The 24,884-nt window shown below is 36.3% G+C and overlaps 1 protein-coding gene across 3 annotated transcripts in view; it reads left to right on the top strand.

The window, feature by feature from the left end:
* Nucleotides 1-24,884, top strand: part of LOC120523931 (cGMP-dependent 3',5'-cyclic phosphodiesterase) — a 798,989-nt gene that overhangs the window by 681,924 nt on the left and 92,181 nt on the right. For all 3 annotated transcript variants that reach the window (XM_039745642.1, XM_039745643.1, XM_039745645.1), the window contains 3 exons: nucleotides 15,503-15,577; nucleotides 17,694-17,735; nucleotides 22,367-22,435. In XM_039745642.1, the coding sequence (XP_039601576.1) occupies nucleotides 15,503-15,577; nucleotides 17,694-17,735; nucleotides 22,367-22,435 (186 nt within the window). The remainder of the gene's footprint in view (nucleotides 1-15,502; nucleotides 15,578-17,693; nucleotides 17,736-22,366; nucleotides 22,436-24,884) is intronic.

The raw sequence follows: 24,884 nt of genomic DNA, 5'->3' as shown, positions 1-24,884 counted from the left end.
CTGCTCCCTTATTGTTGTATTGCTTTTATTTAGTTTTGTGTTTCTGGTTTTTCCCAGTCTCATAACTAATAGCATATACTTTTTCTGCAGTGCAGAATGTTTATTGTGAATTTCAGTTGCTGTGGCCATTTCAGCTTTTACTAATTAAATCGCCATGGCATTAGTAAAATTAGCTGTTGTGTTCTGTGGTTGCTTTTTTTTTGTGCTGTTCTTTTGTTTAAATATCAACGCTTTTGATATTCTAGTTTTGTATTTCTTGGTTCTGAATTACAGTTTTTTGCCATTCAGGGCTTTGAATTTGGCAAATAATATCTCCATATTAATTTTAGTTACTACTCTGGTTTCTCGTTGACTCATTAGTCTTGAGTTGCCTTTGTGGACAGATGAATCTCTCACGAATCAATGCGGGAATGGAGCTTCATTAAACAAAAGCCACAAAGCTGAGTGTGGATTTGACAAGAACTGTGTAATGGGGTTTTAGAATAGTAAAAAGGCCAGCGTCAGATCATTTTAGCAGTTTTACATGTGGCAAGATAAGTATACCTTAGCTCACCCTTCCCAACCAGAACAGCACAACTTTCATCCCATGACACTCTACAAAACAAAGCCCAAGCTAACTCTGGGTGACAGCTCTCACTCTCGTCTAAAATAAAAAGCAGCTGAAGTGAAAAACTAAAAGTAACATCAACAGACGAACACTTATACTAGCAGAATACAGGTAGAAACATTCGAAAATTACCATAAATTAGATCCTCACTACCACACAAAAAGTGTTGGGATTCTCTTGGGATCTTCTGGTCACAGTATACTTCTTAGCTTCAGAATCCAGTCAGAGGTCCATCATGTGCATATAGAGAAAGTCTGAGCAAATGGTTGACTTTGAGACTGACGACGAGGGTGTGACTAATTCTACTGACTGTTGGTTTAGGCTGAACATGGTGTGTTTCTTTCTGCATTTCATCTTGTCTGTCAGAAGAGAAAGCTGTCTTTTTAAATCAGTGAACTAAAGAAAATATTTTTTGAGTTTCATCTGCAGCTGAAATAAAGATTGAGGGTAAGATAAATAAATGCACATCAGTCCATAGTGTCTCAAGCACCTCAAAACTCATACTATTGTAAGCAGCAAAGGCAAATATTCTGAAGTACCAGATTAAATCTTAAGTCATTTGAATGTGGAATTCAAAGTTCAAGCAGTCATTAAATATGACTCCAAGGACGGTTATACAGATTTATTTTTAATCAATCAGGCTCCTTGAGTTTTCTGAGTAATGCCATAAGAATGAATAGATTTATTTGTATTAAATTCCAGAAAGCTTACAGACGTCCAGTCCTTGAGACCACTGAAGCAGGTAGACAGGTCTCTACAGCCTGCACTCTGGTACTAATTTTACTGCTGTTGTCCTCCATGATTTGAAAAGCTAAACGTAACATTCCATCTTGATGCATATTAAACTGCACATTTACATGTTGCATGGAATACATACGCTATGCCAACATGGATTGAAAATTGGTCTGTGTTTACACTTTGGAAGGCATGTAACTAATGTAAAGGCAGATGAAGGCCTTACTCCTGTATTACCCTGTTTGGAATCCTAAACTGAAACAAAATTTGAATATTTCAATTAACAATTCTTCTCAAAATAGCCATGATTATATTGTGTGGTTAATTTGTGCCTATTAGTACATTGACATCTGAAAGCAACATTCATCTGTAGAGATAATTCTGTGTAGTTTAATTCCACCACAATATCAGCAAAGCTAAACAGCAGGGATGAGAATTGCCAGGGACACCATGATATGTTGTTTTTTTTTCTGCTTTACAATATACAGAAAATGAATGAATAACAAAACCTATTCATCCATTTATTTTCACAAGTTTTGACTACTTTGCATAGATCTGTTTTTACTTTGACATTCAAGAGTTTTCTTCTGAAAACAAATCTACTGAAAATCATGGTTATATAGCAACAAAATGTGAAAAAATCAAAGGGGGTGAATACTTTTTATATGTACACACAAGAAGGCTATGTATAAACGATATCCTGTACATTTTAACAATGCATAAAATACAACAGAGCTTAGCTTTTTAGATCCTTATTTAGCCTTTTCTGTCTTTAATATTTTCTCTGTGTTGTCCATGTGTGTTTTATTAGCCTTTTTGATTTTTGTTTTTTCATTTATTAGACCTTTACATCCTTTTGAACTCTTTTGAATGTCTTGAAAAATGATCTTCTAAAATTGTACTTTCCTTTATCTTTACTTTGTTCAGACTTGACTCACAGAAGAACACCTAAAGTATAAGACTAACTAAAATGATCAGTTTGCCTTTGTTTTTTAGTGTCCTTAGTTAGCAGAGTCTGTCCCCATGTTAAACTTTGCATTAATAGCTCATTTTTGCAAAGAGCACCTTCAAGGTTGCTAAAGTATAATGTAAAATGAGAAGAATGAGGACTCGGATTAAAAGCAGTGTTGGACTAAGAGACAATTTCACTTAGAGAAGGTCTACCCTAGGGATCTTGAAGTCCTTATCTCTTTGATCTGGTAATGAATGTGTTGAGTCATGGGATAAGAAACAGATCCCCCTGGTGCATGCTTTGTGCTGATGACATTGTGTTGTGTAGCACCAAAAAGAAGAAATGGAGAGGAAGTTGGAAGAGCGGAAAAGGGCTTTGGAAGATAAAGGATTGAAGGTAAATAGGATGAAGACCAAATATATGAGGTTTAATGATGATCAGGATTCAGACGTTAGCCTTCAGGGAGGGCTATTGAAAAAAGTCGAAATGTTTAAATATCTAGGATCAATAGTAGCCCAAGACAGAAAAATTGATGCAGAGATAACTCATACAGTGCATTGTGGATGGAACAATTAGAGTAAGGTATCAGGGGTATTGTGTGATTGAAGAATTGAGGCAAAGATTAAAGGTAACATTTTTAAGACATTGCTAAGATCAGCAATGGTGTATGGAGGTGTGACTTGGACAGTAAAGAGAGCGCAGGAGAAGAAGTTAGATGTGGCACAAATGAGAATGCTGAGATGGATGTATAGGGTTGCAAAAAAGGTCAGAATAACAAATGAGACAACAAAAGTGTGAGAGATACCTAAGAAAGTCCAGGAAAGTAGGATGAAGTGATAAGGACACGTGGTGAGGAGAGACTATCATTATGTGGGCAAAAGAGTTGGAGGGAAAGAGAAAGCAAGGGAGGCCAAAATGGAGGTGAATGGATGAAGTCAAAGAAGATTTGTTGGAAAAGGGCTTGATTGCCAAAGAGGTGCAAGACCAAGCTGTATGGAGAAGGCTGATCAAGCACATCGACCCCAGATAGAAGTGGGAAAAGAAGAAGAAGAAGACACGATTTAGCGTTACTATTATGACAATGTGATTTCATCTCCAGAAAAGTATGGCAATCATTACATCTGAGGACAAGACATTAAATTGACAGGATTTGTCAGTACGTTTTGTGAAGACTTTTGACTATTGTACGATCTGGTAAAAGATGAAGCATTTTCCTATCTGAGCTCTCTTTGCTGCAGAGCCTTCTTAGTGCAGAGTGGCTTGGTTGTTAGAAGTCTGCTTAATGGTTCAACTTTTGTATTGATGTTAAAAAATCAACAAAGCATTTTGAGTGTTCTCAGCTTTTCTCATCAAGGAAAGTAATGAGGCAAAATGTTTTTAAATCTGGTGATTTACTTATTATGTAATTACATATTTATGTTAATGAACAGCCAGATAACAGATGTTCTGTTAAATCTCTTTCCTTGCAGCAGTTTATGTGATGTCACTTCACAACAGGACACACACAAACACACTAAATTCGTAACACAGATTATTTTGATAAAGTTTTTCTTCAATGAGGTAAAACTGTCAGAAATGTTCAGTTTTAAAGCGTATGACATACCTTTGGGTAAAAAGGATTTTAAGACATGGTGCCCTCAAAGTCCAGTCACTTTTTCTCTAGTCAGGTTTCCTTTCAAAAACGTATCCTGACCATAAAAGAAATCATTCGCAATTGGCCATATCTTGCATCCAGCGCCACCAGAGGCTTGCCTTTCTCCCTGTGGCACACCTTAATTATCACCAGTCTATAATAAAGCACATTTGCCAGAGGAGATACCGGAGCCATGGCGGGATTCATGAAGCGTGAGGTCTGACACCTGTTAGCACGCTCATAGATTTGTTCCGCTTGCTGAATCTGGGCCAGCTTCTTGTGTAACAGACGCTTTTATGAGGCTCTTTAGGCAGTGCCTTTTCATGTGGAGCCATTCGATTGAATGTCAAACACTTTGACACAGAGAGAAATATCTTATTGGGTATTTACACTGAAATCAATGACACATCTTGTTTTCTTTATTATTAATGCTTCAGCCTTTCACCTTTTTATAATAATTAATTTCTGCTTTTTCAGATTGTCTTGCCATGAATGAAGAAGGCAAGTTCATTTAAAAATGTGAGGTCTTTGAAAAAAAACAGGTTTTCATACTTTTATGGTGCTGTACAAGATGTATTAGTATTTCGATGGGTTTTTATGTCATCCTGAAGTGTGTTAACCTTTAAATAGAACAAAGCAGAAAAATGCATACCATAAGATAAGTAGACTGTGTTTTGTGCCTAGTAAATGCTGTGGCCCCCATGATTATAAGCAGATTAATTACATTTTAAGTCAGAGAAATTGATGGTCTTTCTTTATTATTCTTTCTTTACCATGGTAGATTCTCTCAATCATTTGAGGCTTTGCTCCATATCATGTCCCTGCTGAAGTGCTTTGGATCATATTCAGCTTAACCCTGGCCTAATTTTTAATGGCAGTCCTAAATTTATCCCCATGGTACCAGGCCAGAGCTCCCTTTAGTAGGTTCTGATATCCCTGCCGTTGGTAAGCACTAGCATCAAAATAGCATAAAGGAGCACATCTCAAAATATCACAATATCTGGGTCTCAGAAACAGGCCTCATCCCTGAGGCAAGGGACCGGCCAGTGTAAATATAAATGGGAGATTGTGATCATCTGACTACTTTTTATTAGTTTCCCCATCATTAAAGAGTTTATTACCAAAAAGTACAAAAAAAGAGGATCAAAGGAAAATCAACAAAGCTTATGCCTAACCAAAGCAAACAAACCCCATCGGTAATCCAAACATCCAAATACCAGAGAAGAAAGCAACAATGTTGAAACTAGAAATTTAGAAGAATGCCTGCAAGAGCTGAATTCCAAATATTCAAAAGTGAGTCAAAGAATAATAATTTTCACTACTGCCACAGCATCGATGCTGACTTTTGCAGGTTTATATAGTCCTGGGGTCCCCCTAGTGGTCAACATAAAGAGGACAAAAGTATATACAGTACATGACTGACATACTGTAACAGCAATAACATGGTAATATTTTATACAACAGTATAAAATACTTCTTCTTCGTTCGGCTGCTCCCGTTAGGTGTTGCCAGAGTAGATCATCTTCTTCCATATCTTTCTGTCCTCTGCATCTTGTTCTGTTACACCCATCACCTGCATGTCCTCTCTCATCACATCCATAAACCTTCGCTTAGGCCTTCCTCTTTTCCTCTTGCCTGGCAGCTCTATCCTTAGTATCCTTCTCCCAGTATACCCAGCATCTCTCCTCTGCGCATGTCCAAACCAAAAATTACTAAAATAAAATTATTTCTGTTAAACAGTAAATTTGTTCAATAAAAAAATTATATTTAAGAAACAACAAAAAGGCTAAATTAATAAGACATTTAAATAGCATTTCCATAACAAAGGGTTCCTTGTCCTGTTTTTTGTTCCTTTTTATTTGCTTTGTTTTTTCTTTTTTGTTTTGTTTTTTGTCTGCAGGAACAGGACCTCAGTTGGGATTAAGACTGTCAATGTTGTGGGCATTAGGGCCATCAGTTACCTGAGAGGACTATATAAGGCCTCATGTGTCTCAATAAGTGGCAGTGGCATTAGCACTCTGTGTTTTTGGCTACTTCTGTGCTCGTTTACTGTTTTTTTGGTATCTTTAGCTATGAATGTAATAGTTTGGTTTATCATTTCTTAGAAGAGATATACTGTTGAAGATATTTAGCTTTCTTTAGAAATTCTTAATGCCTCATGAATATATACTCTTTTTCATTTCTCTAATGAATCTTTGATATTTGCTTAATTTATGAATTATGTCTTTACAAAATTTTTTTTTTTTTGTTTACTTATTTAAATTTCTCAGTTTTTCTTTTAGTTTCTTGATAGTGTTTTATGTATATTTTCCACTGTTTAGTTATTACTTTTTGAAATTCTTAAATTTTTTTCATTTCTTTAAATAAATTACAAATATGTTTAGCGTTTTGAATTTAGGAAACTTTTATTGTCTTTTTGTTTTTTGGGTAACCACAAGAAGTCTGTTTGTCATTTAGGACTCATTTCTACTGCTGTGATAAAAATCCTAATCTCTTACAGTGAATTTTTATTTATGAGTTGCACTATCAGACCATGACACAGAAATAAATTGGCAGAACAAAAATTCAAATTAACTCACTTTGATTAGAAGGCAGATTTATGCGTATAATTCCATGTAATAAATAAGGGAAGAGATCAACGAACATACTATCCATTAAAATTCAGAACATTTACCCAGCTTCAGTTCAGATAGGGTTTAGGAAGTTGAGCATTAGCCATCAGCAATGGGCACAAAAGAAAAAAATTGCATCAGTGGGATGAGAGGCCATTGGGAGGTGTGAGAGGAATTCTAGAAATATGATGAAAAGAAATCCAAGAAGCTGTCTTTGGAAAGGATGAATCAGAGTAGAAGTGACTATTAAACTGTGTTTTCACAGTAGTTACTTCTCAGATGAAAAGCAGTAAAGAACATATTTAAGGCATTCAGTCAATTGTTTTTTATTAATACTAAATCAGCTTCAGTTTGTTCAAATGAAGAGGTGAGACTCCCTTGATTTGGTAATTGCCTGCAGTTGCTATAATCATTTTAATTTTAGCACTTAAGAAATATAATTATCTCACTCAGCCACAACATCTTGGCAGTGTCATTGGTCAGTTTCTGACTGCATTCTCTGCTCTCTTTTATGCTGTTTTTTTAGTAATAAGCTTAGGGTCTCTAACCTTTATGTTTAGGGCCTAATGTTTAGTTTAGGATTGAAGTTTAGTATGTTGTTGTTGGCTGTATTTTGTTTTCTGTGTTTTGACTTTTTGTTTGCTTTGATTCTTTGAATTCTTTCATTATGAATTTAGTATATTATTTTGGATTTTATTTTACTTTTAGCCGTGGTAAATTGCCGTTGGTAAGTTGGTAAATTGGAGTATCACTTTTACATCTTTTACTATTTTTGATTCAAAATGTTTTTTCTTTTATCTAATCCAATAGAAATAACTTTTTGTTTGTTTGTTTTGACGATCATCCCTAACAATTATTCCATTTTGTTTTTCAGTAATGTAAGATGTTAATGCTCATTAAAGTGATAGTTAAATGTTTCCACCTATCAGGTCTTTGTGGGGTGAAGCAGCCATTATTTTGCAGTTTCCATGCAATATGGACATTTAACATCCTGTTCTTTGCTTTATATACTTCACTTATGTTTTTATTTTAAATCAATTTGTAATTATTTTTGTAAAAAATGTTATTTATGATTTGATCCTATATACAGTATTCTAACAGCACTGGATACGTGCATTAGCCATGGATGTGTCACCCATAGAATGAGCAGGCATCCCAACACCAGCAGCAGGGGCACCTATAAAAATTTCAAAAATTCCATGTAGTGTGACAATGATATAAGGATAGTGAGCCACCTAAAAGAGACATATAAAGAGCAGAGGGCACATTCTAGCACTCAGCACTATATAAATTACATGCGTTATTATGTGTGAGTTCAGAGACAGTGCCTGTTTACTTTTCTTCCTTTTTTGTTTTACAGTTGCTGCCCATATCTACTACAGGAGTCTCATCAGCATATTTCCCCCTTAAAAAACAGTATTTTTACATGTCGATCTGATTGTGATAGTACCCTCTTTTGCAAGAAATGTCTCGTTTAAAGCCTTACACTAACCTTGTCAGTTTAACTGGAAAGAATGTCATAAAATTACATCCTGTTAAAATTGAATATGTGCAAGATATGTTCTGATATGAAAGATATTGACATTAGAATATTTCAGATTCACCAAAGATGTGCCACCTCACCACTAGTAGGTACTTTTATGGACTTTAGAAATCCTGATGAAACACTTCCCACCAAAGACGTGCAGCAAATGTGTTTTTACCCATTCTGCAAGTCCAATGGGCTTTATTTACTTGTTTTGACAGGTATTTGTATGTAGGCGCTTAATCTGGGATTCTTATATTCCTAATTAACTTTTCATATTTTAATGTGCAAATTGTCTGTTGTCATTTTAAATGAAATGTAAAGAATTACTTTATGTGAAGTTTTGCCTTTGCCATTTTAAATAAAAATGTAAAGAATTATTTTCCCAATTCATCAGGATCGACTGCCTGTTGAATCACAATGGATAAATAAAGGAGGCATGAATGCATTTATATACACAGAAGGCTGTTCTTGATTTGCATATAAATGAGCTGTATGTGGTTTCAGGACTAAAGATATAAACACAATGGTTTTATCTCCGTTTATACAGTTTCTCCCGCATTGTTCATTTTATGCATATCCTACTGTGCTTAATAACACCCTCATGACCTTTGCAATCATATTGTCTGATAAAGAAAGACAGAAAATCTGTTTCAATCTGCTGCAGCGAAAATGAAAATATCTGATATTCAAGGTGTGTTTCTCATCTGTGTCAAAACAGCCATGCTAGAGTAGGGCTAATATGCATCTTTAACATATTAGGTTAATCACTTCAGCATATGGCATGTCCTTGAAATGAAACATGATTTGACTGAGCATAAAATGTGTAATAAATGTGAATGGCCTATGTGCTGTACAGTGGATAATCTTTAGTCAGAGAAGAAAGGAAAAGCTAAATGTGAGGGAATCCATGACACTGGATATGTTGGTAAAATAAATTACTTTACTGGCATGATGAGATTGGTATGTACATTTTGTTGTGCAATTTAAATACATAATGACTTTACTTAATAGGTAATTCCACTCTGTCATCAAAAAAAATAAAGATCATCTATAAAAAGACTTGATTTAAACATTATAGTATACTAATATACTAACACCAGTAAGGGCACACTACACGATAACATGTAGTGAATACACTTGACTTGCGCATTCCTAGTTTTCCTTCTCTTTCTCTGCACGTTTAGCATTCATTTGCTCAGTAGTTGATGTGCTTGCTGCTTCCTGAGCAGCTCTTCTTTTCTCCACCCTAGCGGGCCACGTCTTCTCTTCTTTCGTTGGCATCTTTTTGCGTTAAAACTGATTAAGTCAGTGTTTCTGTTGCAATTACTTAGTATGTTTTCTTTAATTTTTCACTTAAGCTTGCACTTAAGTCTTCAATCTGCCTCAGGAATAATTTAAGATATGAAGAGGTAGGGGAAGTGACGGCGAAGGTGGTATGGATGAGAATGGCACCCATATGCATGTGCTGCACACCCACCCTGTTGGCCGCTGCTGAGAGTTGATTCTACAGTTAAATAAAATAAAAATAAAAAAAAGGATTAACCGTCAATCGTCAACCCAAAAGCGGATAGTAGACATCACGAAGTATATGTGTACCAAGTTTCAGGTCAATAGGTCAAACGGTTTACGAGCTACTGGTAATTTAAAATCCTGGACAGACAAACAAACAGCCACGGTAGCGTGTATATATATATATATATATATATATATATATATATATATATATATATATATATAAAGATTAGTTTACTGATATATACTAATATTTAGTATGCTAATGTACTTGATATTATAGTATTAGGCCATGGTTATATTTTACTCTGGGAGGATCTCATCTTAACTTGTATTTTGGTGGTAATAGTAGCAGAGTAGTAGTACTGTGTTAGTCATTTATGGATACAATGAGAAGTGAAGCAAAATTACATCTCTTATTAGCTATTAGTATTTTGATGAATATCCCTGTTGGACTATGTGACTTTTAAATTCATATGTTACCGAGCTTTGATACTCTCACCTGATTTAAGCTTGCATTTTATTCAAATTAATATATATATATATGCACTTTTCTCTGTGATGTGGGTAAAAACATTTTCTAATAAATGAAAGAATGATGACAACTTTGTAAGCCATAGAGAACATGTGATCTATAGTGCTGGCTTCATTATGGTTTATTCTGACAATAAGAAAAGTAATGCACTTCATCAACAATTCTGGAATATTTCTTATGGATTTGTAACAACTAGCAAGTTTGACTTTTTCATTTTTCTTACAATGTATTTCCTGTAAGTGGATGTGTTTAATGCATTTGATTCTTAATAATGCCTTTCAAAATTAGCCCTAAATGTATTGTGCATTTTTAATTTATGAATTAAAAAGTTGAAGCATCTAAAATGAATGTTTCCTTTCACATATTAAAAAACAATGAGCCTAAATAGGCACGCACGCTTTCCTGCATTTAACCCAGGAGTTAATGTTATTCTCATTAGTCCATTGAAAGGATCATTAGGGTCACAATGTATCCTCTCTATTTATGGAATTTACTGCTATATTAAGAAAGTTATATTAAGCTGCATCCTGTCTTTCATTAAGTTGCATTTGGTCAACTTAAGAATTTTGAAATCTACATCTATCTTTTCAAAGCTATAATTGTTTTGGCTTATATTGACTTCAAGAATAAAATATATCGGTTAAAGGTAAGATTCTGATTCTGTTCTTCCTAAAATGTTTTATTTGGGTTTCTATGTTAGTCTGTTTTCATGTACATATTATCATTTTATTAATCTTTCATTGTATCTTCTGTGATTTAAAAATACTCCACTTAGTACAGCCTCACCTTGGGCCATCACCTAGGCTGTGGTGGTAGGGCTTGTGCACCTTAGGGATGCTCAAAGTTAGGTCGTAGTTGTAGTTTTATGCTTCTGGTATGGTCTCCCAAGGTGAACAGGTTTAGGCTGAAATGTCAGACAGAGAAAGGTTTGCAACGACTCTCATGACAGTACAGAATAAAAAAAGTGTGTACCCTGCCCAGGATGGGTTTTCCCTGCTGTGATGGTTTGGATCGGCTCCATGCTCCCTGCTCACTTCTGGGAGCCTCTGGAACCTCGGACCATTGATAGATAAGCCAAGCAGATGAGTTCATATACAGTCAGAAAGGGGTTGGTGCAAAGTACTTCAAAAACGAAACCAAGTGTTCAAAAGTGCAGTGCAAACAGATCTTCCATAAATAAATATTCCAAAAAAATCAAGGAACAGTCCATGAGTTAAAAGTCCACAAATAATCCAATAATAAAACGCAGTCATCAGGTCTTCCTCCCTTCAACTGAGGCCAGTGCAACGTCCTTCTTCTCTCCGGTCTCCTCAGCAGCTGCAGTCCTCCTATCACAGTGAGAAGCACCTAATGGTCAGGCAGCCCACATAACCCACCCAGGTTCAACTCAAAACAGCAATGTTAAGCCGTTTTAGTAGCTCACCACCCTCCAGATGAACTTAGAGATGCCAGCTTACTGGAAGGTATGAGTGTGAAACAGAACAATTACAACAACAACATTTATTTCTATAGCGCATTTTCATACAAAAGATGTAGCTCAAAGTGCTTTACAGGATGAAGAAAGAGAAAAAAGAAAAAATACAGAAATAAAATTTGGCAATACTAATTAACATAGAATAAAAGTAAGGTCCAATGGCCAGAGAGGATAGAAAAAGCAAAAAAAAAAAACTCTAAACGGCTGGAGAAAAAAACAAACTAAATCTGTAGGGGTTCCAAGGCCACAAGACCACCCAGATCCCTCTAGGCATTCTACCTAACATAAATGATCTCAATCGGCCCTCATAGTTTTGAGGCTTTACGTGTTATGAATTCGATGATGATGCTCATGTGGACCTCTGGCTTTCAATCCATCAATGTAGGGACATCACAGTGCTTTGATCAGGTGGCGATCTGCACCACAGAAAACCGGAAAAAGAACAGCAGAGAAAGTAGGGTTTAGCACAGATTTTGGAGCCAGCAAGAATGATAACGATAGTTAAATGCATATAAAGAATATCAGGTTAAACTAAAATTAAGCTATGAGAAAGTCATGTTAAAATAATGAGTATTTAGTAGTTTTTTAAAGGCAATTATTGAAATATCATACATATCTACTGTTACTCACTGATGTTAGGCAACTCTACACTCCTGTGCCACAGAGGACACACACACATGCATATAGACTAGAATGTGTCAGTGAAGAATAACAGGGCAGAGATCCTGTGGCAGACGATGATATCTCACGATTGGCTTCTGAATACCTGGAATTCCACAGGAAGAAATGGAGTCTGTAGCTGGGGACAGGGAAATCTGGACTCACCTGTTTGGCCTGCTGCCACTATGGCCCACTTTAGGAAAAAGGGCTTCAGAAAATGAACTGAGATGTTTAATACAGTCAAAGTTATATTAAACATACATTTAGCTTCTTATGTTATAATGGGCCCATTTACACATAATTACAAATTTTGGTGGTTTTCTGCCTTTTCAGCAATCTGCCATTGACACGTCATGATTTAGAGTCCAGGTTATAGCAATTTTGTAAAGTATATGATGTTAATATTTGCTTTTTACTTTTCATTCATTAATTATTTGTAGTTTTGGAATTGGATGAAGTTTAACCCATAAATGTCACACTTTATGTATAGTAAGGATTTTGAAATATACTAGAGAATAGATTGAGTGTGAGTATCTAAATCCTTCATATTTTGCTTGCCGAGAACATAGGTGATGTTTTTAAAATTTCTTGAGGACACAGACATTTTAATAGGCTTAGCTCTTGACCTGCTTTGTCGTCTTTCTTCATGAATTGCCACTGGCACTTTCTTCCACATGTTCTGGCAGTGCTAGTTAGATGCTCCACTTTGGTCCTCTGTGGCCACATCTGTCTCTTCAGTTTTTGTCTGTGCATGTTCTCTTGTCACCTGAGGATTTTCCTTCTTTTGCCTTTCTCCACTCTCTCTCCCTCGCTCAGGCTACTACTGCTTCAAAACTATTATTGGCCTCCCGCTGAAAATCATGACTCTGTGCCTCACTGGAAGACATCCTCCTTTAACTTTGCCCTCTTGGAACTTTTTTTGTCGCAGATCAACAGCTCATCCAGCTCTATAATTTCAGAGTTAGCTTAGTCATTGCCCACCAATGACATTTCCTCTTCCTTTTTCATTGTACTTCAGTCTCCTCTGTTAGTTGGCCAACTTTGCGCTGATGTCCCTTTCTGTTTTTTTTTTTATTTTATTTTTTTTTTTACCTTTCATTAATGTTCTCAAGGCTAGAAGGGTGGCTGGGAGTTTTGATGTTTTTTCTTCTTTTTGATGAAAACAAAAAAAATCATATTCTTCTGTTATATACTCATTGAACATGTTTAAGAAAAATTTGATTGAAAAAAAAAGTCACCAAATGCAGACATGTGACAGACGTCGATGTTAGCAGCATAGATGGAGAAGCAGTCACACATGACATGACAAGGAAACATTGTCACAAAGTTCTTTTAGAGTTTTTATCAGTTTATTTTAGCTTACAATTCTACTTATACAGTATATTGTGTTTTGTACTTGAAAAGGCTAAAACATCTTTCTTAATTTAAGAATTACTGACAGAACTACAGTATATGAGTGGCATTGAAATAGTCAGGTTTATTGTGATGTGTACTTAGTACAACAAAACTTGTACTTGCATATCACCTCAGAAGAGCTGACAAATACAGACAAACAAATTCCATTAAAGGCGTTTAACAAAGGCAGTTAGTAGGCTTAAATAACCCAAAACTGAGCGGAGGGCTATGAACTTTACATATGCAATGCAGCTAATGAGAGTCCCTTTATTTTTATTAACTTTCTGCAATTCTTTCCTAAATAAAGCGAATGATTCTACCTGATGTTGATTATTTGTCAAAGATTTATTCCCACAAAAACAATTTTAGCTTTTTTCAAAGTATTAAACAGTCATGTTATCAGTATCTTGTCGTTTGTACAGATTATTTAATTTTTTTATGATCATATTTTAATTGAAATACAAAGCAAACATTTTAAAGGGGAACATAAACCATTCTGATGGAAATTACAATAAAATAAAACACCCTGGTCAGTGACCACCCTGCACCCACTATCCCCTAACACAGGGGTCCTCAATCCCAGTCCTGGAGAGCCGCAGTGGCTGCAGGTTTTTGTTCTGACCTGGTTGCTTAATTAGAAAGCAATTCTTGCCAATAAAGCACTAACAAGCTATGAAATTAAATTAACTTTGCTATGTCAGGTCATTCTCATATCCTAGATTTTCTTTCCCTTTCTATCATGCAAATGATTTGAAGGCTAAAATGGACGAGTAATTCTCAGTCCTTCACTTTTTTCTCTTCATTTTTCTTCCAAGTATTTAATTAAACCCAATAGTGCAGATAAATACACACAGGTGTAAATGTAAATAAGCTAAATGGAGAAATGCTGCTCTCTCTTGTCATTTGCATGTTATTGATAATAAGGAGCAATTAAAATAGCTGTTTAAGACAAAATTAAGCAATATGGGCTCAAAATCACTAAAGTGAAGCAGAAGTGTTACTTTAGCAATAAGTGCTTTTTATTAAGCAACTGGGTTGGAGCAAAAACCTGCAGCCACTGCGGCTCTCCAGGACCGTGATTGAGGACCCCTGCCCTAACACAACCCAACACTACTACATTAAAATCAATAGCGGCAACAAAAAAATAAAGGAGCCCATGAAAACCCACAATTGAGGGTAACAGCACAGCATTGACCCCATTAAAGAGAAAATGAGCTAAAGAGTGGGGTTGTGGCCTGGTCCTGGATGCTTCCATGCTCAGACCAGCTGTACCATATCCAACCATTTATCATGTAAGTCAGAGGCCTCATTGATCACCGCCACTGACAACTCCAAAAGGATGAGAATAAGAAGGAAGACTTCTACACAGAAAAGAATAAGAATTTGGAGTGACAGACAATTGCAATTTTGCTAGCGATTGTCTCTAATGCAAATAACCTCTTCTTGATAACAAATAAATGAAATAAAGGGAAAGTCTAAAAGTGGGAAAATGTGGGGAAGCAGAGGGAGTCTAATAGAGAGTATGGAAGTAAGAGAATCAGACACCCCAGACCAAAAACCTAAACACAGAAGGACCGTCCCGTAATGTATGCATAAATGTACCTGGGGTGTTCAGGGAGCAAAAGTGACACTTAGGGTCAGATGACAGTCCACAAGCATATCATTTATGGGAGGTAACACATAATTCATAGATAATTTTAAATTGAGTTTGTTGATGATTGAGGATTCCTTGAAACCAATGAAAGGTTTTTAAGAACTAAATTCCATGAAATTGAAGGAGTGGGAGAACAGATTAATTTTTAACACTCAATTTAAAGTGTGTACTGTTGATAAAAAAATAACATCTATTTTCTCTGCAGTTGCAGCAGGAAACCTCCTCCACGTGCTGCTGTCTTTTGTTGGTTTCTGAAGATAATCATCAGCTGTTTTGTCAGGTAAACTTTACTTGGAGACTGAAAGAGATGATTTTTGTTTTTGCTTAGTTAGTCATCCCTTCTTGCTTCCCTGTTTGAGTTGCCTTCATGTATAATGTTACAACATCTACTGTTGGTTAATTTTAGGCTATCACAAGGGCTGTTGGATCTTTTTAAAGTATAATCCCTCAAAATGTCATATACCAGTCTAGAAGTGGACTTTGTATATGTGTAGCATTGCTCATCCCAACTGTATACTTGGTTCTTTCCCACTAAGCAGTCAATTTGTTGTAAATTCTTGGAGACACTCTTGAGTGGTGTTTGAAAATGACACTTAGGCAAGATTAAGTGTACTTTTAAAATCCCTAAGCTGAAATGCGTACTGTAGCAAAAAACATTAAATACACAGGTGCTGACTCGAAATACAATAATAGACAATAATAGAATTAAAACATGTAATACAATAAATATTATGCTAAAATAACTGTAGTAAATTAAAGTTTGTACTATCTTCCTATGGCTTTTGGTCAAAACGAAGGAAAAAATTTGGGGGGGAAGCATTGAAGTGCTTATTGGAACTTCAACTTATTATACCATAAAGGCATCAGCCTGTACCTGAAAGTACTCCAAGAAAGCGCATCCTGGAGGAGATGGTCAGAATATTTCATGATGGCATCCAATTTTGCCACCATCCTCTCTTTCACAACGGCCTCCAGTGCGTTCAGAGACAGTTCTATGACAGAGGTGGCTTTACTGACAGTTTTGTTCAGGCGATTTAAGTTGGAGATCACAGCATAGAACAACACACTGGCTATGACGCACTGGTGAAACATTTCCAGGAGCTTGCAGTACACATCCTCAGGGAGTAAAGGTTACTCTGAGTCTTCTTATACAGCACCACTGTGTTGTCAGACGAGTCCAGTTTGATATTTATTTGGACATAAGATGTTAAAAAATGTTTTAATTACAAAGAACTATTAAAATGGAAAAGTAAAGAAAACTGGATAACAAAAGGCACACAAATTATAAACAAACCTTTATAGTCACTTCCTGAACACAAAGTTTAGCTCCTTGTTAGCTAGACTGGCTTACCTACTGAAATATACAGTACCTCATCTCTGGGCTTTTACTGCTAGCACCTTCCCAGCACCCATTTCAGTACACTGCCTATGGATTTAAAGTCAGACATCCCTTTTAAGTAATGGATCGACTTCTCTCTAGCATTCAGGTGAAACATACTACCATCTAAGTACTAACTTACATATTTATGTGGCATAACGCAACAAAGCTGCCTGCCAGTGCATCTTAAGATCTACCTCACGTATTGAACTGTGTTAAATTGCCAATTCCCCTTCACACTGTAATCATCTGAAGTATTTCACAAAGCACTTCTACAAAAATAATTCAATATATGTGAAACAGTCATTGTACATCACCAACCATATTAAATTATTATTTAATCAAAAAGTAAATCTAGCCTTGCAAGTAGGTCCTGCATACCAATTTTAAGTAAGCATTCTGCTATGCTGTTTCTGTAAGTTATATTTTCAAATTAATGTTGTCACACATCAAAAAGGTAAATACATTATTGTATATTTTTCCATACTGCATGATAGCACAATTAGTTAAAGTGGCCAGTATATTTTTACCGGTTGTAGTAATAGTATTATTATGTGTGCAGTGTAGGCGTCTGTGTGAGTTGTCCAGCCCAGAGTTTGTTTCTGCCTTTCATCTGATGTTGCTAGAATAAGTCCAAGCTCTCCAGAAGTCCCTGATGAAAAAGCACATTCAAGGAATGGATACACAGAAGAATGTATATTCGGCTTGACTGATGATTTGACAATCAATATCTCTGTATTATGTATCTTCATCATCTTATTGTCCACTTTACCAGAAACTAGAACATTCATCCATTTTCTTAGCAGTTTTTTCAGTTCAGGGTTTCCAGGCGACCTTAGATTCAAGGTGAGAAAACCATGGTTATATGTGTTTTACATCTTTTTTTTTCTACAACATTATTATTACTATTAAAATTAAACATTTTGAATTGTTGGTCATTTTTAAGATGTGTCAAGACCATCCATAATTAACATTTTCATTTGTGTATTAAAAAAAAACATTTTTCTTTGCCCAATAGGTGGTTGGAGAAAAGGTCATGGAAGAGGAAATCAGTTTCCCGGTAAGAACTGCAAAACATTTATATATTCAGTAAAGGACAAAAGAGAAATACCATTAAAAAAAAATACCATTTATTTTAATGATGCTGCAAATAACTTAATGCATCTTTTAATTTGTTGTACCATAATACAACTACATATTCTCAAATCTGCTTAATCCAGCACAGTATTGAGTACAACACAGGAATCAACCCTGAACTGGATGCCTGTCCATCACAAGGCTTAAATTGTCCTAGCACAAATGAAAATGGGAAGGGTTGTGAATGTCCTGTGAAGGGTTGTGTCTTTCTTGACACAAAACTGTCATTCTGTATTGACTAAGTGGATATCGAACATGTATGAATGAAAATACTATCCCAGGACAGTAGAATCCAAGTTTTACCCTGTCACCATGTGCTTATAGTACAAAGTTAAAAAGATTACAACGATAATAGCTAAGGCCTTAAAGATTAGTTTGTGAATAGGTGTCTGAGTGATGTGAAATCACCATTAAGTGTTAGGAGCGCTAATTTTTGGCTAATGATATGTATTATGCTTACATAATTATTCTTTGATCAGATTCTTCTTCTTCTTTCGGCGTTATGGGTCGCTACAGCAGATCATCTTTTTCCGTATGTTCCTGTACTTTTCAATTTGCTCCATTACACCCACCACCATCATGTTCTCTCTCACCATATCCCTAAGCCTTCTCTTATGCCTTTTTCTTTTCCTCCTACCTGGCATCTCCATCCTTAACATCCTTCTTCCAATATACCCAGCATCTCTTCTCTGCACATGTCCAGATTTTGTCTCCCAACTGTCCAACCTGAGCTTACCCTCTAATGCAGGGATGTCAAACTCACTACCATTGGTGGGCTGCTTCAACTGCCATACGTGCGTCAGCGGGCCGCACTGTAACAAATACTATTATACTATTATACAAAGTTACTGTAGCTTTCTTTCTAACACTGAAAACTTTAAAAAATGTAACACTTAAAGTTCAAAGAAAATCAATTTATTTTCATACACTGTCCGTACAACAGCATACAATTAGAGTCTTAGCCTCTTAGCTAGGTCCTTATATTATTATATTCATTATATTATATTTATTGCTTATATAGGGGTCTTACAGCGTGAGATCTATTTCTTTTGTTCCGACACTTGGCATCTCTTGTTAGTAACCAGTTCGTCAATATCAGGCTTGAAATCTTTTATAAGGGATGGAAGGTGCTTGACAGTAAGTCTTGAGCGATGTGGGTTTTTGGTAGCTTTCATTAACGAAAATAATTGCTCACAAAGGTAAGTGCTTCCGAACATAGACAGTACTCTTAATGCCAACTTACGGATCTGCACATAAGAGGGTGGCAGGTAAGCATACAAGCTTGGTCAAGGCTCATGGCTATACCAGCAGATGACGTTTCCGGTACCGTAATGCCATGGGAAAACGCGCTTTTGTCAGAAGTCAGAAGTAAGAAAAGTCAATAAGTAACGCCAAAGATGCAGAATGATTCAATCACAAACTATAGTAATCATTTTGTACAAGTTCAGTGCTAACTAGGATCTGTCATGCGGGCCGCATGAGGCCCGGGGACCGAATGTTTGTCATGCCTGCTCTAATGTACTCGTTCCTAATGCTGTCATTCCTTATGACACCCAATGCAAATCTTAACATCTTCAACTCTACCACTTCCAGCTCTGTCTCCTATTTTTTGGTCAGCTCCACCGTCTCCAATCCATATAACATAGCTCACAGTCTCACTATCATTCTGTAGACCTTCCCTTTCACTCTTGCTGATATTCTCACAAATCACTCCTGACACTCTTCTCCACCCATTCCCTCCTTCCTGCACTCTCCTCCTCACCTTTCTTCCACACTCCCTGTTAATCTGTACTGAGTTACCAACTCTACTCCCTATATCCTCACCATTCCTCTGACCTCTCTCTCATTCACAAACATGTATTCTGCCTTGTTCCTACTGACCTTCATTCCTGTTCTCTCTGGAGCATATCTCCACCTCTCCAGGGTCTCCTCGACCTGCTGTCTATTCTCAGTACAGACCACAATGTCAACCGCAAATATCATAGTCTATGAGGACTCATGTCTAATCTCATCTGTCAACCTGTCCATCACCATTGCAAATAAGGAAGTGCTCAGAGCCAATCCCTGATCCCACCTCTACCTTGAATGTATCCGTCACTCCTACCATAGACTTCCCCACTGTCACACTTCCCTTGTACAAAACCTGTACCACTTTTATGTACTTCTCTGCCACTCCCAACTTCCTTATATAGTACCACAACTTCTCTCCAGGCAACCTGTCATATGTTTTCTCCAGGTCCACAAAGATGCAATGCAACTCCTTCTGACCTTCTATATACTTATTCATCAACAACCTCAGAGCAAACATCACATCTGTGGTGGTCTTTCCTGGTATGAAACCATACAGCTTCTAACTAATCATCACATTCCTTCTTAATTTAGCCTTCACTACTCTTTCCCATAACTTCATGCTGTGGCTCATCAATTTCATCCCTCTGTAGTTACTACAGCTCTGCACATCCCCCTTATTCTTAAAAAAACAGTACCAGTACACTTCTTCTTCACTCCACAGGCATCCTCTTACTTTCCAGGATTGCATTAATCAATCTGGTTAAAAAGTCCAATAGCCATCTCTCCTAAACACCTCCATGCTTCCACAAGTATGTCATCTGGACCAACGGCCTTTCCATTCTTCATCCTCTTCATAGCTGTCCTTACTTCCTCCGTGCTAATCTGTTGCACTTTGATTTACTATCTCCACATCATCCAACCTTCTCTCAAAGTACCCTTTCCATCCACTTAACACACTCTCCTCACTTGTGAGAACGTTTCCATCTTTATCCTTTATCACCCTAACCTGCTGCTAATTTTTCCCAGCTCAGCCCCTCTGCCTACCCAATCGATACATGTCCTTTTTTCCTTCCTTAGTATCCAACCTCTCGTACAACTAATCATACGCCTTTTTTTTAGCCTTCGCCACCTCTCTCTTCACTTTACGCCTTATCTCCTTGTACTCCTGTCTACTTTCTACATCTTTCTGACTATTCCACTTCTTCTTCACCTACCGCTTCCTCTTTATACTCTTCTGTAGTTCTTATCCCACCATCATGTCTCCTTATTAGGGCCCACGATTTACCGCGGCCCGCGGAATTTAACGCCACGTAGTGGAATTTAGGGTTTTGCAGCAGTGAAACGGAAACACCACGCCACGGAATTAACCTAACTGCCGCAGAAAATACCACATCTGAATGAAATCTCACCATTTGAGGCATATTGATATTAGTATGATTAGTTTTAATTACTTCTTTAAGTTCTTTCTTTAACCTATTACATCATCTCATTAATATCTCGTTCGTTGCTACTGAAATCGAACACAGTGGAGCTACAGTCCAGTTAAAGAAGCTGTCGGCATTGCTGCAAAGTACTGATAAACTTAACGAACTGAGAGCTGAACTTGAATTTGTATCTGTTCACTGCCAGCCAATTATGAACTCTCTGACTTCTTTTGAGGCACAGTCATTCATGGCTGTCAATGTCTACAACAAAGTGTCTTACTTACTGTCTTGCCTGAAATCGTCCGGATTTCCAATTGCAACCAGCAGCTGTGAAGATGCAAAGCACAATGCTGCTGTTAAACTTGAATATTTTGTGGGAACCAAACAGCCGGCAATAGACCTAGTCAGATCTGTGAGAATATTTGATCCACGACAGCTACCTCTCTTATCGAAGAATTTTGCTGATCATGCACCATCAGTGCCAACAATGATAGCTGCAGCAGATGAATGGCAAGCTTATCTGGACATAGCATCTCATGAAGTAAAATCCAGCTGATATCATTGCTTTTTGGCGTGCCTTAGAGGACAGACTGCCTTGCTTAGCAGCTCTTGGTAAAGTTTACATTGCGTTGCCGATGTCTTCTGTTGATGTGTAACATTCATTCTCAAAATATGGATCGGTGTTTTAACCACTGCAATATTCTCTGTCACAAGAAAACCTACGAGCTTACAGTGCCGTTTTCTTCAATGATAAATAAACAATAACTTTAGAAACCTTATTTGATAGTTTGTTGAGAATAATATTATGTCTACATATGTTTCAGCATCTTTTGCCTAAAGCAAATCTGTGGATTCAAATGTGCGGATGTGAACGCTTTGATATACCTATTTGATTAGTATTCCAAATTATGATTGATTATTATTAAGGATTAAGAATAAGAAAAAATGCATTTATTTTGCTTGGGTTATGAATTAGTCTTATGAAGTTCTGGTACTGCATTTGCCGCGCCGCAGTCCGCCACGGAATTTACCATTTCTTGCCCTACTCCTTATTACCCCTTCCTCTGCAATTATTTTTTTATCAGATTAATAACTGATATATTGAACTAAATTAGTCAGAACTGGAAAATAATTTTACAGTTTAAGTTTATTAAATAATGAATTATATTAAATTGGTAGGAGATTGACAATGGAGAAGAAAATGATCTTTGACTTTAACATTAAACTTCTTATATACTGTAGCAGCTCTATTAAGGAAAGTTCTTCCCAAAAAGAAATAAAAAGGCAGACACAAGCTATTAAACAGTGTAACACTCATTGTTTTTTCTTCCCTTTACAGCTAACATTTGGTCGCTTGGGGCAAGTTGTTGAGAAGAAGACATCTATTACACTGGAGGATATCAGCTCTGTGAGTATTCCAAAATTGTCAAAATTACCACATCTGTATTTCTTCCACAGCTCAAAATAATGAATTTTTCATTGTCACTGTATATTTTTGTTTACTTGCAGTTCCTGAAAAATGTTTAAATAATTGACTATTATCAGTACTGCAATGAGTATATGGTAATGCAGATTGTTATTAAAATCCATTCCTTCAGTAGGGGAAAAGGGATTTTCAATAATCACAGCCATTAACTAGAAATAAGGAGAAGAGTCAATATTGAATGGTCAAAATAGGCGCAGTCACCCAGAGAATCATCAGCATTAAGAGTGATTTCAGAACAAAAAGGGCCAGAGCCACCACCACCAACTGTTCATCTAAGAAAGCTCATTATAGTATTATAGTATTATTTGATAGATTGCCAGTCTGAAAAGTACATACTGTGTAATGGTAAAATGTTAAAGTGCCACAGTAAGCATTGGTGTATCATTCAAATAAAGGCCACGTCTTCTCTGTGCTAGCATTTTAAAGAGAACAGGATGAAACCATAACCTATAATTTCAAAACCTGCTACAATACTTTTAGTTATATCTAACAATGGTCTGTTGTTTATTGATTGATTCATTCAGTCACTTGTGTTTTGTGTCATTATTTTACCATCTACTGTACATGGTGGAACAGTCAGCTAGTGGACATGAAGAAAGGAAAGTAATGCCACCAACTTTCAATTGCACACCATCTGCATTAACAGACACCTAAGGCTCATTATCTCTGTGTATCATTTAGTGATGCGTGAAATGGAAGTTTTGATTTGTGTACCATTTTGCTGCAGCAAGGGAAGCAGACTGAGATCTAAGGAAGAAATGAAATAGAGCCGCACAGGCTAAAGTCAAAATTGAGAAAAGCAGGCAGTACTTTCTTCAAAGCCAGGAGTCATAAACCAAAGAAACTATCGAAATAGCTCAAAGGGACATTTTATACCCACCAACTTGGATAGTGGATGTGTCTGTAAGGCCTGTTTATAAAGTGTTGCTTTGATGATGCAGTCTGGCATGACTTCCCTTAGCAATCTCTTCTTGTGTGCTCACAAATGAACAACAAAATGATGTCATCTAGGAAAAAAATTGTGGTAAAATATAGAACTCTTCTAATAGTAAAAATAAGATTGCTCAGATAACCTGATGTTACAAATATGGATTAAACCACAGAAAAGGTCAAGAAAAATGTATTATGCCCAAGTAAAATTTTTAAAGTGCCCTAATCGTGACAGCATACAGTTTAGTGAATCTGACACTAACATTAGTGTAGCTGGTGATTTCATTATTATGAAATGTATTAACAGAGTTCATGCTGCATATTTTACACATGATGACACACTGTACACATTACTGTGCTTTTTCCACTCCTGCCTTTACCTTGCAACCAGCCTTTCCTGTTTCTTGATTCCTGCAGATGGAGGTTTGAAGCAAAACCTCAATTTATTGCTGTTTATTTTGTGATTTTTATTTGCAAAGGAAAACTCTGGGCTTTGTGCAAATTCAATTTCATACTAATCGTTTCACTCATCACTAGTCTCATTATTTAAATCGGCTCTGGTCAGCAGCAGCATCTTTGTGATTTAGTCTTATCTCTTGAATCTGACTTTACTTTTTTATTTTTGGCTTTGTGTACCATTTCTCTTGACTGCAATTTTCGTCATATCTTGTAACTTTTCAATTATTTCCACACCATTTTGATTTTATTTTAACCAAACTGAATCATGTCTCCTGGCTCTCTGGCTTCTCAGTTCACATTTACAAAAGCAACCCATATCAAAGTTCTGCTGTTATTTAGTTCTATTCACACAATGAAAGGGCAAGTATAAGGACTTTGGCCATGATGTATGGCATTTACTACCTTCTGTCATGATTTAGTAGCATTCCTGTTTGATAATATTTAATTCTGTAAAACAACTACAAAATATTAATATTGTTCAGTTGTAACAGAATATCCTATTCGTGTGTTGAATTAACAAATCAGGTAAATGTGCCCTTTTTCTTTACTTTGTTTCTTAACTTTCCATTGTTGTACCTTTACACACTACCATTAGACAGAACTAGACTATCATTCCTGCTGTGGAGGCATCAGAAGTGTACCATAATAGGAATCCCTAAACAGTGTTAGCATAAAAAATAGATCAACTAAATAACAAAGTCTAATATATCCCAACTTGGATGTCCCGATAATTATGGTATGTTACAACAGATATGATTAGATGTACTATAAACTAAAATCTCATTGTATATGTTTAATAAATTTAAAAACATTAATTCATTGCAGCATAATGCAAGTACAATGCACATTTTTTTATTTAGTTTTAACTTTTACTGATATCAACAGCTGTCTGTAATTTTTAAATATATTCTGCTGTCATATTTGGAAAAATCTTAAGATAAAAGTCAATTTTATATACCTCACAATACTACAATCTGTGAAC

This window comes from Polypterus senegalus, chromosome 2 (genome assembly GCF_016835505.1).
Source record: "Polypterus senegalus isolate Bchr_013 chromosome 2, ASM1683550v1, whole genome shotgun sequence".
In the NCBI taxonomy this organism is placed as follows: Eukaryota; Metazoa; Chordata; class Cladistia; order Polypteriformes; family Polypteridae; genus Polypterus; species Polypterus senegalus.
Note: the sequence above shows the minus strand (reverse complement) of the source record. Positions and strands in the feature narration are given on the sequence as shown.